Below are 16,173 nucleotides of genomic sequence, written 5' to 3'. Positions count from 1 at the left end.
AGAATTTACCAACAGTATTTTAATACAGTGTCTCTATGAAAATAGTGTTTGCGATTTCTTATACGTTTATAATTTTACGACTATTCACAAGATAAAATCAGTTTCAGTTAAAGAACACGACTGAATTTGATCGCGCGATACATCGAACGGAAGCATTTGTTAAATCACTCTACGTTATTTTATTAATTTTGTTTCGCTACGATACTATACATTAATACCAGAACCAACATATAGAATCATATTTCATATATTATATCTTTGATAAGATTTTTTTCTAAGTACTAAACAAATACAGACAATTCGTAAACATTATATTCGTTGCTTGCAATCAAGATCGCAGGAAGAATCTGTTTTGATCATGATTATCGGAAGGCCGCAGCTGCAAACCATTTCCTTGCGCAAAACTGCACATTCGCTGCAACTAGAAGCTGTACAGCAATCCAAATATTTCAGTTTCATATGATCCAGACGTTCTTGTGCAATTAGATCTTGTATTCGTTTCTCCAATTTAACAGCAATTTCTGAAGACAAATAATTTTACCTTAATAATTATTTTTGTAATATATTACGCTATCAATATTCACCGAAACTTATATTTCGCAACTGAAACGCAATACTCTTGCCGAACATGTCAAACTCGTCAGTTTTCCTTCTTTCTTTAATGTCTTTCACTGGTGGAGCACAATCTGTGTAACTAATGTCTGTCTCCTTCTGAAAATTATTTCGTATATTTAATGTTATTTGTAACTTTCGACAAACTTTACATTTATTCTCGTTGATTGAACTAAAGATAAGAATCTATTTACTAGATCTTTTTTCATCAAGTTAAAAGGTACTTCATTTTCCATACACACTTGACAAGCTGTACATGCAGTTTTGAAATAAGAAATTTCAGATTGAGTCGCGTGCTCAGTACTGATACTTCTGATATTACTCCCCACATCGATTTGAGATACCTTTTGCTGGTGCAAGTAATATTTGCAATCTCTTGCTGTGGTTTGCGAAGTAGTTACACCCTTCTCTTCCATCAGGAAGAAAGGTGGTTTTTCTGCTTTGCTAAGTGGACCATGTTTTAATATATTTTATTATGTACACTAATGTTAATCAGTGATGTATTAACACTATGCAAATGAAATAAATTACTTAAGACGAGTACGAGGTTTAGCTATATTCGATTTGTCACAATAACAAGTTTCATATGGACAACCACAGTCTGTGCTTAATGCTCTCGGTTCCGCGGGGACTGGGCGTGTCGACTGCTCCTGTGTTTCTTCATAGTCATAACTTTCATGTGTGTCTGTTTTGTCACTGCATATCTATAACAAAATTGTTATAATAAATAAATAAGATTTGTACAATGTGTTTTGTTATAAGTTGATATGTACCTTGCAGCAATCACTTGTACAATTGTAAGTTGGTATAAATGGGAAAAACAGTTCATGGATTATTGGAAACCAGTTCGCTATTGGTCTATAAAACTTCTCACAGGAAATTGCAGCACTGATTTTAGACAGCTCATAACAGTATTGGGCCTTTACACAGGTAATCCTTTTGATACAATCATAAACTGTTAAACAACAAACATCCATAGAATCCACAATTTTTTTGTAAGCTTTGTAACGACATCGTTTGTTCTTATAATCCGGATGAAAAGGATTTCTTAGACATTCGTGTTTACTGTAAAAAATTACTAATCTCAACGTTAGACTATCGGTCCATGCAATTGGCATGATAAATTGCTTCGATCATTTGTAGCATAATCAGGTTATTTAATCCCCCACTTGGATAGATGCCATTATTTACATATCATAAAAGCTATATGTACATATCTTGAGCTTATACTAAAATTCGTAGCAAAAATTTGTATGCTGAAAGAATGCAATGAATGAATTACGTTCGGATTATACATCATACATACGTAAGATTCAAAAAGTTACTAGAATTTAGAAAAATATACATGAAAAAAAAAATGAAAGAATACATGAAATATATAGTCTGTTTAGCTATTGATTTTCTTACGTAAATGTATGTGCATAGTGAAAGAATAAGATGAATAATTCTTAATATAAATAACAAACGATATACAAAGATCAAAAAATTTATTCAGCCATGTTTGTTGTTAAAAGCATCATTATAACAGTATCTTAGAGATTAAATTATTTTAAATTACATCTGCGTGTGAAATAAGAATTATTTTTAACCATAAATTCGATGTAATATGTTCTATGTTATAGACTAGAACCAGCGGTGTATACAACAAAATCTAACCCTTGAAGCTAGCATTTTTTTAATAATTTATTTTTATTGATAAAGAGTTGTCTTTTATATTAAGTAATTCGGCTTTTTACAAAAAAAAGTTGCTTTAAATCCTTAATAGATCTTCGGTTATTAAATTGCGCTTGCACTCGTAGCTTCAAAGTATTCAAACACGTGAATATGTAACAAAAATGTCCATATAAAACCATGAATATGAATAATTTGTCACATGTTTGATAGCTTTATATTCTAAAACAACCAATGCTCAGTGTGAAAAATATTAGCATTTCCTTGTATCATGCGTCATTAACAAAAATATACATTTTGCCTCTAATACAAATAAGTTTGTATGATTAACTCTGTTACTTATGTAACACCATATTATATACAATGTGATATCCTTTGTATATAACAATTATACATGTATCTTTTCATAATTATTCATTGTTATGATTATCTTACTGTATTATCTTACTTATCTTACTATATTATTTGTGCTATCGACGTAACCTTACGAAGAAGACTCAATCGTCGAAGCCATTGCAGGTAATTGTTGAGGTACAAAATTTATAACTTCATGATAAACAAGTTCTACAAATAATAAAAATGAATTACCACGTTAGTAATATATGAATGACTATTTATGAAGTATATATATATATATTATAGTGGAAACATATACCTTTCCATTTTTCAACAGGTAAATCCATATCTTCAAAACTTTGATCATATGGTAAAGATACTGGTTCATCAGTTGGATCAGCATACTGTGCAAGATATGGGTGAGCTAAAGCTTGTTCTGCTGTAATTCGTTTCTCTGCATCTAGTTCTAACATTAATTCAAGTAAATCTATAGCTGAAAAGTAGTAAAAAATATATTAATTTAATTTATAAAAATAATTTTAATTTAGAAGACTTTTTAAATTCGGTAATTACCTAAAGGATTGGCCCCGCGAAATACTTCTTTGAAGTTCTTTTTTTTTAGCGGAGGTAAACTTTGTATATAGTTTCTCGCCTAAAACAATATTTTTACTTATTAATTTTCAGTTTTTACGTATAATTTGCATTATTTCAATATTTGAAATTTATACAATATTTCATGAAAATATTCTTCAAAAATTGTGCATGTAATACCTCATAAATGCGTTACATATTTTTGTTATAACTCATATTATACTCTTTTTGTAGCTCTTTTAATATTAATATTACCTTATATTTTAAACTTCAAAGCAAAATCATATTATAGACAAAATTATTTTTAATATTATGGAAAGAATTATAAAATGCGAATAAATAATGTAAAAAATTTTAATTCATAAAAAAATAATTAAGAAAGATTGCAAAAAATATTTATCTAAAAAAAAATTACCTCTTGGCTGGTAATTTTGCTTAAAGTTTCCTCTGTGGGTGTACCACAGAGTACTAAAACTCGTGTTAGATGATCAATGTCTGCTTAAAGTTAAGGTATGTTTGAAGCATAATTTATTATACAGGAGTAGGAAAAACTTAAAGCAATGTAATATGAATTATGGTTGTAATTATTTTAAGCATTTGTTAGCATTCCAAAGTACGAGTTATAATATATATATGGAAATAACATATATTCACCAACCAAATTTGTAAATATTATGAAGATAATTCTTTCATTTTAGTCATATATATATAGTGAAATTTATTAATCAGGGAAATATTGATAAAAAAACATGTAACATGCGAGGCAATTAAATCGTAACACGTTATCAATGAGCAGCATGCACTATTTAGGCTTTTTCTATGGATAAATTCTTATTTAACAATTTAAAAATTACTTACCGACTCTGACGATATTTTTTGCATAAACTCGTCACGTGGAGTACCCAGTATCTCCATTATTAAGTTCAGTTGGTGTATATCTGCTCTTGCTAAGGTTCCACCACACCTTTTTCTACTTTCACTATATGGATACTTTAATTATTACATAAATACAACAGACAATTTCGTGCATTGAAGCATATTAAAAATTATATACATATTTGAATGAATTTTTACTTGTAAAATAAAAGCTAATTTCCCTTGCTATCAAACAGAAGCTAAATTAAAGCATTTTTTGCCAACTGACAAATAAAATACTATGTAATTAACATATTAGTAAAACAACTGAACATTTTAAAGCAGGAAAGAAGCCATGTAGAGCCTTAGCGAAAAGCATATCCTTTAATTCTGAGATGGTTAAAGATGGTTAAAGATTTATAATATTCATTGAAGATAAATTATGAAAGAAGTTTTATGTGCATACAAGTACAACATTATTAGATGAAAACCACAAACAATAAACTTGAATATTAGACATCGATATTAAGAGGAATTATAAAAAGCATGATTGGTTGTAAAAAGGATACGATCTGTTCCCGGAAATAACGTTCTCCCCGTTAATAGTTCGGCCATTATACATCCAACAGACCATATATCAACTAAAAAGCATAAATATTATACTATTGTGTATTATAAGATATTTGCAAAAAGAAAAATAATAACCACCTGTTTGATTATAATGCATCCAATTAAGCATAATTTCTGGAGCTCTATACCACCTTGTAGCAACATAACCAGTCATTTCATTTTCTGTAGGTCTGGCTAATCCAAAATCTAAAATTTTCAGCTCACAATCTTCATTTACAGCTATATTAGAAGGTTTTAAATCCTAAATTTGACAAGAATGTATTTAAAGTATTCTATATTACATTTAAATTGTTGTTATCAGTTATGCTACTTTACCCTGTGTATTATACTCGCAGAGTGAATATATTTGAGACCACGAAGGATTTGATATACAAGAAACTGTACATGATCATCCGAAAGTTTCTGAGTTCTTACAATATTATTGAGATCTGCACCCATCAGATGCGTGACTAAATATCTATTAAAAGTACATGTGATTACTAAAACATGATAAGGAGTCATAATCAAGGGGTTGAAAAGAGATAATCAACATTATAGAAGTACATAAAAGCACTTACACTTGCTGAAAATCTTCTAAAGAAGAAGAGGGATGGAATACATCTAGTAAACCAATTACCTGTAATGAATTATATGATTATTTCACTGTAAAACTCATTGATTTTGATTTGTACAGGTCAATAATAGCATGATGGAACTCACTATACAGAACATAGTCGTCCCTAAATTTAGTAACAAGATAAAGTTTCTAAATCCATTAATTTCTACAATGCCAACTTCAAAGATATATTAAACTTATATATAATCCACATTTATGTACTCACATTTTCATGATTCATATGCTTCAACATACGAAGTTCTCTATATGTGCGTTTTGCATGCACAGCTGATTGGAATGGTCTGGCTAACTTTTTTATTGCTACTTTCTGTCCAGTTTTTGTGTCAACTGCCGAGCTAAAAATATATATATGATTCCTTAATCCAGTTTCTACTATGATTTACATAGAACAAAACAAGAATATATAATATATAAATACTCTGTTGTAAGATTATGTGAATGTAGATTTATAATAAGGAAGTAGAAATTCTTGTAATTCAGAAGGGTATCAATAAATACATACATATTACAGTTTACATTTACAATAATAAAATTAAATCTTAATAACTAATTTAAACATAATTATTTAAAATTATATAATATATGTATATGTATATATCAATCTTCTTTTATGATCATAAGAGGATTTATTTTTCTAGAAAACACAATGTATTTCATGTACTTAAAGAATTAAATAATAAAGTAAGAGTTAATATAAATTTACTAATCAATTATCAAATCCAAGTGGAAGTTCTGTGAAATGTTTCACCGAGAAAATTCGGGTATAATACATCTCATTAAATTCATCTTCACGGAAAAGCATTGTCAAATAATTCTAATTTTAGTTTGGCCCATGATGTAGGATGCGACGGTGCACGAGATACTTGCACGAGCTGCCGCAATCGTAACATTTACGTATTAATAATCTCGTTAAAATCTAAATTACAAAATAAGAAAAAAGAAGAATGACATATGTGTATATACGATTTTAAGTGGCATAATGAACGATCGTAGAAATGTCAAGGTTATGATTGGTTCATGGTCGCAACCAAATCTTAAATTATTAACGAGATATGGAGCGGGATCGTTTAAACATTATAGACAGGTTCCCGAATAAGGAACAATCTAAAAAATATATGAGATTAGGATGGTATTATACAATTATTGAAACATATAAATTTATATTGGAATTGTTTTTCTGAATTCTTACCAGACCTGACCATAAGCTCCTGATCCCACTGGTGTGAGCATTTGGTATCGTTCCGGAACCTCCCATTCGGTCCTATTTATTTCGATTTTATGAAATTGCGGCATGCTACATTCAATTTCTCAGTCACGCCGCTTGATAAAAGGAAGAATAACAACAATTACAGCACAAACACCACGCACTAACGTTTGGAACCGGAGTTTACAGACACTTCATGCATTTCCAAATTAGCCCAGTATTAAAAACTATATACCACATCTATCGTATAATCGTATGTCTACGATCCCTCGAAGTCGATTCTGTATTCAGATCGATAGCGTATTGAAATTTTTTGTAATGGCGAGAGGTCGATTTGTCTTTCTCGATATTTGTTTTTCGACGATTAAACAAATAATGTGTTCGATTTTTTGGGAGGGGATTTTTACGCAAATTCATATTTTTGAGAATATAATTGATAGACTAAGTAATAAACGGATATCTATCCATTTTTAGGAAATATAAAGGTGCAAACATCTATAGAACGAATATAATACATAAATATATACAAGATATCCAAAGCAGATAAATAAAGGCAAATAAATTTCTATTTAAATCCAAAAAAAAAAAAAATTTAAATTCCCAAAAAAGAAAATGTAAAAATCTGGAACAAAAATTTAAAAATATACAATAAGAAAAGGTTATGCAACTTTTAAATGGGAAGTTGACTTATGGACATGGCCCATCTTATATGTATTTTAGTCTTATTCCATTGTCTCTTTTCCCTTAACTCGAGATAGCTTTTATTTCTGCCAGTTAGTCCAGCGGTTCTTAATCTTTTATTTATCACAGACCTCTTTTAAATAATTTTTTATTGTCGCGAATCCTCAATACTTAACTCAAGATTTAAATAAATAATGTGCCAAATATATATAATTAAAACACATTAACTGTTCAACAACCTTCTCGGAGAGAAGAGATTCATTATGAATTAACTAAATGATTTTTATTCGAATAATATAATAATAACTTGCACACAAAGATTTTGTGTTCCCCAGGAACTGTGGATCACAGGTTAAGAACCGCTGATCTAGTCATGTCAAGTCTCATATGTGTCTTATCCTCTCAGCTACCATCTCACTCTCACCAACTTGAACGATGACCCAATAACCTAATCCATGACGGTAACGCCATCTATATCTTCGCTGGTGCGCGGGCTAGAATCGACTTAATGTAGGATGTAATGTGTGGAGCTATGATTGAGCGATTGTAGCGCCACTCTTTGTCAATTATTGCGTATATAACACAAAAAAAGCTCTTGTCCCATACTAGCGACATTGGTAAATGACGTGGTAAAATTTGTTAGGAACACAGTCTTTCTTGATGAATATGAGCATAAATGATGAAGAAACGATTGAATACGAGCCTTCGATTAGAAACGTAATCGAACAACGGTCTTTGCGATGGATATTTGTCGGTGGTAAAGGTGGAGTCGGTAAAACAACGTGCAGGTTAATATTCTAACCTCAAAAGTTCGTTTGTTTATCGCAGTTTGATCATTGCTTGTTTTAATTTCCAGTTGTTCTTTGGCTGTGCAGTTATCGAAAGTCAGAGAAAATGTACTCATCATATCTACTGACCCGGCGCACAATATCTCCGACGCGTTTGATCAAAAGTTCAGTAAAGTTCCGACGAAAGTAAAAGGTTTTGAAAATCTTTTTGCTATGGAAATAGATCCAAACGTGGGCATTACTGAATTGCCAGAAGAGTATTTCGAAAGTGAAGCAGGTATTTTGTTTTATCGATGTTATACCTTTGTATTACACTTTATATGCTTACAATGTTGTTGGTAGTTTGATGCATAAATGTACACATAAATTATTTACAAAACAGTTCCAGGAGGAGAAGCCATGAGATTAAGTAGAAGCATAATGCAAGAAATTGTTGGAGCATTCCCTGGTATAGACGAAGCAATGAGTTATGCAGAAGTCATGAAGTTAATAATACTTTGTAATTTAACAATATTGGTAAAACCATAGAAAAACTTTCTTATCTTTGATTTGGATGATTATGAAATATGCTATAGACATTAATATCTTGAACAACTTTTTTCTATACATATAAAAAGCATAGTATCTCTCTTAGTTTTTGAAATATTTGCAGAAACCTGTTGATACTTCTACAATTCTATTTATATTTTACTTATTCCACTTATAGTTGTACATCTGTGACAACATATGTGTCAATATTGGTTGCCATCTTCTCATCTGCTTATCTTCTGTTTATAAACAAAGGTTGGGCAAGCTTGAAGGTCCAACACAAAGCTGCATATGCGAGGCTACAAGAAATATCTGTTATTTATAATTTATAACTTACTTAAAAGTGAATATCATCAATGTATTGAGTTTCGGTTTGGCTTAGGTTATTCTATTCAGCCGCCGCATGAAATAATAACAAATTAATTATAAAAATAGTAGGCGAATGAATAATTGATATTATTTTTCGAAAAAAATAATTGTTATTATTTTAGACAAGCGTTCTCGGCCGCCGCGTGGCAGCCATATTAAAAAGATTAACCCAAATTCAATACATTGATGATATCCTTTCTTAAATAAATTATAACAAACATTTTTTGTAGCCTTGTATATGCAGTTGTGCACGGAACCTTTAAGCTTGTCTGATCCTCGTTTATAAACAGAAGAAAAGCGGCCGGCAGTCGGCAATCAATACTGAAGCATATGCTGTCAGACACACACAACTATAGGCAGAATTCACTGTAGTGGTATCGACAGATTTTTGCGAATCCCTCTAAGCGAAACTGCCAGTTATATGTATAGGAAACAGTTGTTTAGAATGTTAAGTTTTACGACATAACTAAAAATCATCGAAATCGGAGGTGAGATGGCTTTTCTGTAGTTTTATCAACGATATTTATATATGGTATAACTTAACTGTTCTATATGTTATCCATATTTTCAGATTGGTTAAAGGAATGAACTTTTCTGTTGTTGTTTTTGATACTGCACCCACTGGTCATACTTTAAGATTATTATCATTCCCACAAGTAGTAGAAAAAGGATTGGGAAAATTAATGCGTCTGAAGATGAAGATTAGTCCTTTTATTACACAGGTCAGAAATACTTAGTTTAATGAATGATATGTAGTATCAGCTTAAACAGTATTCCAATTTCAAAACTACTTTGTTATAGATCAGTTCATTATTGGGAATGACAGATTTCAATGTAGATACATTCTGTAACAAAATAGAGGAGATGCTTGTTGTCATTCGACAAGTTAATGAACAATTTAAAAACCCTGACCAGACTACATTTGTTTGTGTGTGCATAGCAGAATTCTTGTCACTGTACGAGACAGAAAGACTCGTACAAGAATTAACAAAATGTGGTATAGATACTCACAATATCATAGTGAATCAGTTATTATTCTTAAAAGAAAACTGTACATCTTGTAAACTGTGTCTTGCTAGGCATAAAATACAAGATAAATATTTAGAGCAGGTAAATCAAAATATTATGATTTCATATTACTTCATATAGGAACTGAAGAAATTAATACAATAACTCTTTGCTAGATAATGGATCTTTATGAAGATTTTCATATTATCCGAGTTCCTTTATTAGAAAAAGAAATTCGAGGAGTCCAACAAGTCAGAGAATTTTCGGAAAATCTTGTAAAACCATATAAGCCTTAACGTCTGTACAATTAACATTTCGTAAAAATATATAACTTTGACATGTAATCAAAAGATTTTTAATCTAAAAGGATTACTTATACATGATGAAGTTTGTATAAGAGGTAATACTTTTATAATATTTAATACAATAGGAATACATATATTAAAAATTTCAGTTTGATGTACTTGTATATTAAACATTACTTGATCAATTATATATGTGTAACTTTTATTTTTGTTTTTTATATTACCGATTTGATTAAAGAATTATAAAAAATATTTCAATTACTAGAATTTTTTATGACTAGGAAGAATATCACTTAATAATATTAAGTTCTTTTCCAATATGTACAAATGCGTTTACAGCATATTCTATGTCCTTTTCTGAATGTGCAGCACTAATTTGAACACGTATTCGCGCTTTATCTTTTGGTACTACTGGATAACTAAAACCAATAACATAGATTCCTTGTTCTATAAATAGAAAACGATTATTATACGTATTGCTAAAAACTGATACATTACATGATATACTGTAAATATTTACCAATCATTTTATCAGCAAATTCAGTAGCTAATCTTGCATCACCTATCATAACAGGACAGATAGGATGATTGTCACCAGCAATTGTAAAACCAGCTGCTTTCATATTACTTCTAAACAGATTGGTATTATTTTTTAAACGATCCAAAAATTCCATAGAGTTTGTTATTAAATCCATAACCTATATACAATATTAAAAAATAAAAATATCAGTGATCACATTGTTTTTTTTATTTTAACAAAAACAATTGACATTTTAGTATACCTTACTAGCTGATGCAACTACAGGTGGTGGCAATGAATTTGAAAATAAATATGGTCTGCTACGTTGTCTCAACAAATTAATAAGTTCTTTTTTACTAGTTGTATAACCACCTGCTGCTCCACCAAGAGCTTTGCCTAACGTGGAGTTAATGATATCAACATTTCCTAATTGATTAAAATAATCCTCTGTGCCTCTAGAATTAAATTACTCAATATGAAAATAAACTTTATAGTTAAATTAATTATTTTTCAATAATACAATATATTTAAAAAAATTAGAGTAAGTTACGATAAATAAAACCCAGTAAATTTAGGTCCGAATTTTAAAAGAAAGTTAAGAAATGTGAAAAGAACTAAACGATTGTTATAGAATAAAAAATTGTATCGGCTGCTAATTAATAGAAATTTAATACAAAGTGTATCAAAATAAATGCAATTACCTTCCAGCTTTTCCAAAAAATCCAGTAGCATGACAATCATCTACAAACGTAAGAGCGTTATATTTCTTTGAAAGCTCTAATATTTTTGGTAATGGCGCAACAGTGCCATCCATAGAAAAGACACCGTCAGTTGCAATCAATCGTAAACGCGAAGACATACTATCCTGTAGCTTATTCTCCAAATCTATCATGTCCCTATGCTTGTACCTTTGCAAAATATAATATATTTTTACATAATAAAGAAAAATAAAATAAATTTAACTCATTCACCTCTGTTTCCTTGCTTTACATAACCTGATACCGTCAATGATGGAAGCATGATTAAGCTCATCACTTATAACAGTATCTTCGGGTGTTAATAATGTCTCAAATAATCCAGCATTTGCATCGAAACAAGATGCGTAAAGAATAGCATCTTCTCTGCCATGAAAGCTAGCAATTTTCTTTTCTAATTCTATGTGAATGTCTTGTGTACCACATATAAATCTAACAGAACTTAAACCCGCTCCATACTTATCCAGAGCAAGTTTTGCAGCAGAAATGACTTCTTTATTATCCTAAATTTAAGAAATAATGAAAATTGATTAATATGATAAACACAATTTTATCATATTAATTTTAGAAATTCTAATACTTACTGCTAACCCTAGATAATTGTTAGCACAAAAATTTAGGGCCTGTATTCCATTTGCTAATACAATATGTGTTCGTTGAGGCGAAGCAATTACTCTCTCCTTTTTCCAAGTACCAGCTGCTTCTATAGCTTTTAATTCTGGTGTTATACATTCTGCCAGTAAGCTCATGGATCTTCCCAATAGTATCCATCTTCTATTTTGAAATTTTATAGCTGTTAAGAAAATAAACATTTAAAACAATGTTTTTGTTCACAATTATAGTTGAATCAAAATATAATAAGAATAAGATACTTTTATTAAGAATAGAATTCATATTTTAGTGCACTTTACAATTTATAGTATATCTCAATGAATACTGGAATAATGCTTGATTCTGAAGAAGTGAAAGTATAATGAACTAGACAAACCTGTTTAGGTGTATAATAATCTTCAATCTCTGCATAACTTCGTTTTATAGGAGATGATCTGTATGTAATCTTTTACAAGTAATATAATGTATATCATTGAAAAATATATCAAATATAAAATTTGATAAAATTATAATATTTAGGTAAAAATAAGAAGCAATGATTATTTTCCATCACGTTTATTTTACAAGCTTTTTACATTTCGTCCATATAATTGCACTTAAATAATCATTAATAAATATTTATTATTCTTTATCATTCAAATAGTTTATTCTCTAAGTTTTCTTGCTTCTAATGGATGTTTTTATAGTACTAATATTTGGCAAATAGTTTTCTGTATATTTTAACAAGAAAATTTTTAAAAACATTTGCTTTGTTATATAACACTACCTGTGCTATGGAATTATCTTAATTCATTAATTGATATATGTATACTCAAGATTATTACGTTATAATAGGAATATTATGTTCTATGTATCGCGGACACGATAATAACTATTAAACAAAATATTAGATTTGCATTTAAATAAAACTAATATTCTCTAGTGTTCTATATACGATTTGGAATTACTTTTATTACTAAATTCTGTATTTGCTAAAATTTGCCAGTCTTTTTATTTATAGATTGCATTCTGAAGTCTCACTATTTGGTCTGTTATTACTTGGTCTTAATTATCACGTACTCTTACATAACAATTTATCATAGAACGAGAAGTAATGTTCTCTCTCCTAAATAAATCTGCTATTTGCATTATCTTTATTTGATAGAGAAGATGCGTGGACGAAAATTCGAGTTGAAGTTAAACTATGTAACATTTACAGATTATCTAAGATACAATATGTAGACGATTTTTAATTCAAGATTAATACCAGCAAAAATTAATGTACATACAGTTTTGCTTCACCTTTAACACCTATAACATTATATATTAAATTCATTAAAAAACATGTAGCGAATTTTTACAATGCAACAAAGAAACGATAGTTGAATACAATTTCACGATGATTTGTTCTTTACAGAAAAACGAGTTGCTAAAGTATATGCGCGAGGGAAATTGTGCACGATTACATAAATAAGTCCCAAATATATAATGATGGCAATTGTAAGAAAGAGATCGAATACGGCTGGTTTTACGCTGAAATATAATAAACTACGTTATCTACAAGAAATAATGTTGATAATAAATGAAATAATAAGTGAAATTTAAAAATTTACCTGTACACATTCAATATTGCTTTTGTAATATCATAAAATACAAATTCTGGGTCTTGCTTGTCAGGACTATGCAAGGTAACTTTAACATCTCCCAAATATCTAGCCATTGCTTCTTTTAATGTACCAACTAACATATTATTTTTGTCTGCCAGTAATGTAGCAGCCCTTGGTTGCGACGCTAAGTAACTAAACCATAAGGATAATGATTCCTTAGAAACTCCCTAAAAAAGATAAATTCAGTTAATAAAACAAAGAGAGGTATTTTCTCATTTCTCTTACTTATATGATAAAAGATGTATACCAGAGGATCCATGAAAACTTGACTAGAGCTTAAATTGTATATATGTCTAGCTAATGCTTCTGCAACTGTTTGTGTATGTTTATATAATCTATCTATTTGTCTTGTCTCTATTACATCTAAGATCGTTGTTCTAATTGGATCTTCATGACTTTTCAAAGTTGACAAAGTCGTAGCTGGAAATCTACGAATACTATATCTTTCGTGTTCCCAAGCCAATGTTTCATCAGCTAAATTGATTTTTTTGTGCACGCCTTCAACAGTAGTCATATTCAATGACTCAGACACAGCTCTAAGTTTTTTGTAAAAAAGACCACCTGTAGAATTTTCTTTAGGTGGTTTGGAGACATGCACATAAAGATTATCGCTAGTAGATACTGTGTCTAGACAAATAACATATGCAGCATCCTAATAATTCAAATAATATATTATATTATTACTTCAAAATTTTGAAACAAATGTATGATGATAGAGGTCTTTTAGTGTATATAGTACTTGTATTATCGAGCCTTCAATTCCATCTAATTGATCCTCCAGCCACTTTTTACTGCCCTGGTAATTAAGTTTGCCAGCACCAGTTACAATAAAGACAAGATTATATTGTGGTCTTGATCTACTAGTGGAATACAAAGTAGAAAATAATCTTGCTATTTCCAATAATATTGCCACTCCTGATGCATTACTGTCCGCTCCAAAAGACAATTCCTATTTATTAGCAATAACATACATGTATATACATATTTTATTTCTAAGATTCTTAGCAGCTGTATGAATAAATATTTATATCTATAGTTCTCTTACAGGTGCAACACCAGCACTATCGTAATGCGTTACCAAGGCTATAGTTGGTAACTTCTCTTCAGCTCCAGTACCAGTTAGCTTCCCATGTAAAGTAGCTATTTTTACATCTGTCTTAGCTAATGCCTGTCCAGTTGCTACAACTACTTGATAACCACTAGCAGATATAGAATTAAACATTGCTTCAGCTGCAGATCCAGCTTTCTCATCAGTAATAAAACCGTTGGAGAGGTCATCTAATATAGTTTGCAAATCAGGATGCCATGAAGTAAAATACACTGGAATTGTTGTTTCTGGCCCAAACAGCATAGATTCTTCCAGACTCATAACATGCTGCAATAAACAATAAGAATTATAGAGAATAACAATAAGAATATAGTGAAATTATAAGAATTTAAAATATAACTGTTATGTTTATGAAAAAGGTCTATCAAGAATAAATTGAATCAACCTGTTTTTCCTCTAATGTCAAGTCATTAAGTTTTTCTGGTAAAACTACTATCAAAGCTCCAGCCTTATGTTTAATAGAGTGAAATAAACTTGGAGTAAGACTCAAAGCTTTTGTAACTACACAGTGTCTAGAAGTACTCCACCCTGTAAGGGATCTTGCTTCCAACGAAATCGGCGCACTACGGCAACCTGATCATAGATTATGTAAATGAAAAGTTAAGCAAGTTAGTAAAATGGCAATATTAATAAGATGAATATCCAAGGCGAAAACATTTCATTACCATGTGGCACACCGTGCAAGTCATACTGGTGCATTCGATACACGGGAAATTCGTGAGATGCGGCAACTGGGTTAACCGGAGAAATAATAATAAAAATCGGCAAAATTATCAGTAAATAATAAGGCAAATATCCTCGACATAGTTCAGCAAAACTATCACATTCTTCTAGCCACATATTTCTTTCTGATTTCTTTCAAGTCTACTAAAGAGTAAAAGAATACAGCTCCTAATTATTTTCATTGACCTAACATCACGAAACGATCTGTACCTAACTCATTCTTCCTCTACCTACAGTAGGAATTACATATTATATATACAACACAGACAAGGTGATAGACCATAAATAAAATATAAGATAGATCTAACATCCAGATGTAGTTTTGTGTTACAAGATCTAGGAATTTTTTTTAAAGTAAATGTTATTATGCATTTTAATCTGATTTATGAATTACAAATTTAATTACCATAAATTTATTATAATGTAATTGTTACAGAAAACTTAGAAATTCAAATTAAATATCAAAGACTAATGACATTTCTTTCATGATAGGAATCCTTTATTTTAGAAGTACATATCATTCAATTTGTAATTTCATACATTTACATTTTATTACATTTTATTATAACGATCAAACATTAGATTTAAGCAGGGACCAAAAATAATAGTTGTTTC

The 16,173-nt window shown here is 29.9% G+C and overlaps 5 protein-coding genes across 13 annotated transcripts; 1 reads left to right on the top strand and 4 right to left on the bottom strand.

Moving 5' to 3' along the window:
- Positions 1-231: 231 nt before the first annotated feature.
- On the bottom strand, positions 232-1,953 carry LOC126874052 (uncharacterized). 5 transcript variants are annotated; one of them, XM_050635661.1, is made up of 5 exons: positions 1,386-1,953; positions 1,144-1,316; positions 807-1,056; positions 585-711; positions 232-521 (listed from the first exon to the last, which is right to left on the bottom strand). In XM_050635661.1, the coding sequence occupies exons 1-5, from the start codon at positions 1,728-1,730 to the stop codon at positions 310-312; spliced, it is 1,107 nt and encodes a 368-aa protein (XP_050491618.1). In that variant the 5' UTR covers positions 1,731-1,953; the 3' UTR covers positions 232-309. The 5 variants fall into 5 exon arrangements, with proteins under 5 accessions (XP_050491618.1, XP_050491619.1, XP_050491622.1 ...); XM_050635662.1 differs by having other exon boundaries at positions 585-708; XM_050635665.1 differs by having other exon boundaries at positions 585-747; positions 837-1,056.
- Positions 1,954-2,082: 129 nt separating this feature from the next.
- Positions 2,083-7,605, bottom strand: LOC126874053 (mitogen-activated protein kinase p38a-like). Of its 3 annotated transcripts, none has more exons than XM_050635666.1 (10): positions 6,501-7,605; positions 5,517-5,646; positions 5,253-5,311; positions 5,011-5,152; positions 4,774-4,936; positions 4,635-4,706; positions 4,069-4,148; positions 3,193-3,271; positions 2,939-3,112; positions 2,083-2,847 (listed from the first exon to the last, which is right to left on the bottom strand). In XM_050635666.1, exons 1-10 carry the CDS (start codon positions 6,602-6,604, stop codon positions 2,768-2,770), a joined length of 1,083 nt encoding a protein of 360 aa, XP_050491623.1. In that variant the 5' UTR covers positions 6,605-7,605; the 3' UTR covers positions 2,083-2,767. The 3 variants fall into 3 exon arrangements, with proteins under 3 accessions (XP_050491623.1, XP_050491624.1, XP_050491625.1); XM_050635667.1 differs by lacking the exon at positions 4,069-4,148 and adding an exon at positions 3,626-3,705; XM_050635668.1 differs by lacking the exon at positions 6,501-7,605 and adding an exon at positions 6,015-6,469.
- Positions 7,606-7,750: 145 nt separating this feature from the next.
- On the top strand, positions 7,751-10,399 carry LOC126874054 (ATPase ASNA1 homolog). Of its 2 annotated transcripts, none has more exons than XM_050635672.1 (6): positions 7,751-7,984; positions 8,053-8,261; positions 8,373-8,469; positions 9,453-9,603; positions 9,683-9,991; positions 10,066-10,399. In XM_050635672.1, the coding sequence occupies exons 1-6, from the start codon at positions 7,857-7,859 to the stop codon at positions 10,183-10,185; spliced, it is 1,014 nt and encodes a 337-aa protein (XP_050491629.1). In that variant the 5' UTR covers positions 7,751-7,856; the 3' UTR covers positions 10,186-10,399. The 2 variants fall into 2 exon arrangements, with proteins under 2 accessions (XP_050491629.1, XP_050491628.1); XM_050635671.1 differs by having other exon boundaries at positions 7,755-7,984; positions 8,367-8,469.
- On the bottom strand, positions 10,229-12,524 carry LOC126874044 (2-amino-3-ketobutyrate coenzyme A ligase, mitochondrial). The gene is made up of 7 exons (XM_050635640.1): positions 12,342-12,524; positions 12,054-12,262; positions 11,686-11,972; positions 11,416-11,622; positions 10,977-11,169; positions 10,715-10,892; positions 10,229-10,641 (listed from the first exon to the last, which is right to left on the bottom strand). The coding sequence occupies exons 1-7, from the start codon at positions 12,361-12,363 to the stop codon at positions 10,484-10,486; spliced, it is 1,254 nt and encodes a 417-aa protein (XP_050491597.1). The 5' UTR covers positions 12,364-12,524; the 3' UTR covers positions 10,229-10,483.
- A 96-nt stretch (positions 12,525-12,620) lies between these two features.
- On the bottom strand, positions 12,621-15,841 carry LOC126874038 (nicalin). 2 transcript variants are annotated; one of them, XM_050635614.1, is made up of 7 exons: positions 15,501-15,839; positions 15,221-15,408; positions 14,773-15,102; positions 14,467-14,676; positions 13,975-14,379; positions 13,674-13,894; positions 12,621-13,593 (listed from the first exon to the last, which is right to left on the bottom strand). In XM_050635614.1, the coding sequence occupies exons 1-7, from the start codon at positions 15,673-15,675 to the stop codon at positions 13,455-13,457; spliced, it is 1,668 nt and encodes a 555-aa protein (XP_050491571.1). In that variant the 5' UTR covers positions 15,676-15,839; the 3' UTR covers positions 12,621-13,454. The 2 variants fall into 2 exon arrangements, with proteins under 2 accessions (XP_050491571.1, XP_050491572.1); XM_050635615.1 differs by lacking the exon at positions 12,621-13,593 and having other exon boundaries at positions 13,752-13,894; positions 13,953-14,379; positions 15,501-15,841.
- Positions 15,842-16,173: the final 332 nt, after the last annotated feature.

Source organism: Bombus huntii, chromosome 15 (assembly GCF_024542735.1).
Source record: "Bombus huntii isolate Logan2020A chromosome 15, iyBomHunt1.1, whole genome shotgun sequence".
NCBI classification, from domain to species: domain Eukaryota; kingdom Metazoa; phylum Arthropoda; class Insecta; order Hymenoptera; family Apidae; genus Bombus; species Bombus huntii.
This window is presented reverse-complemented; position numbering and strand designations above follow the sequence as displayed.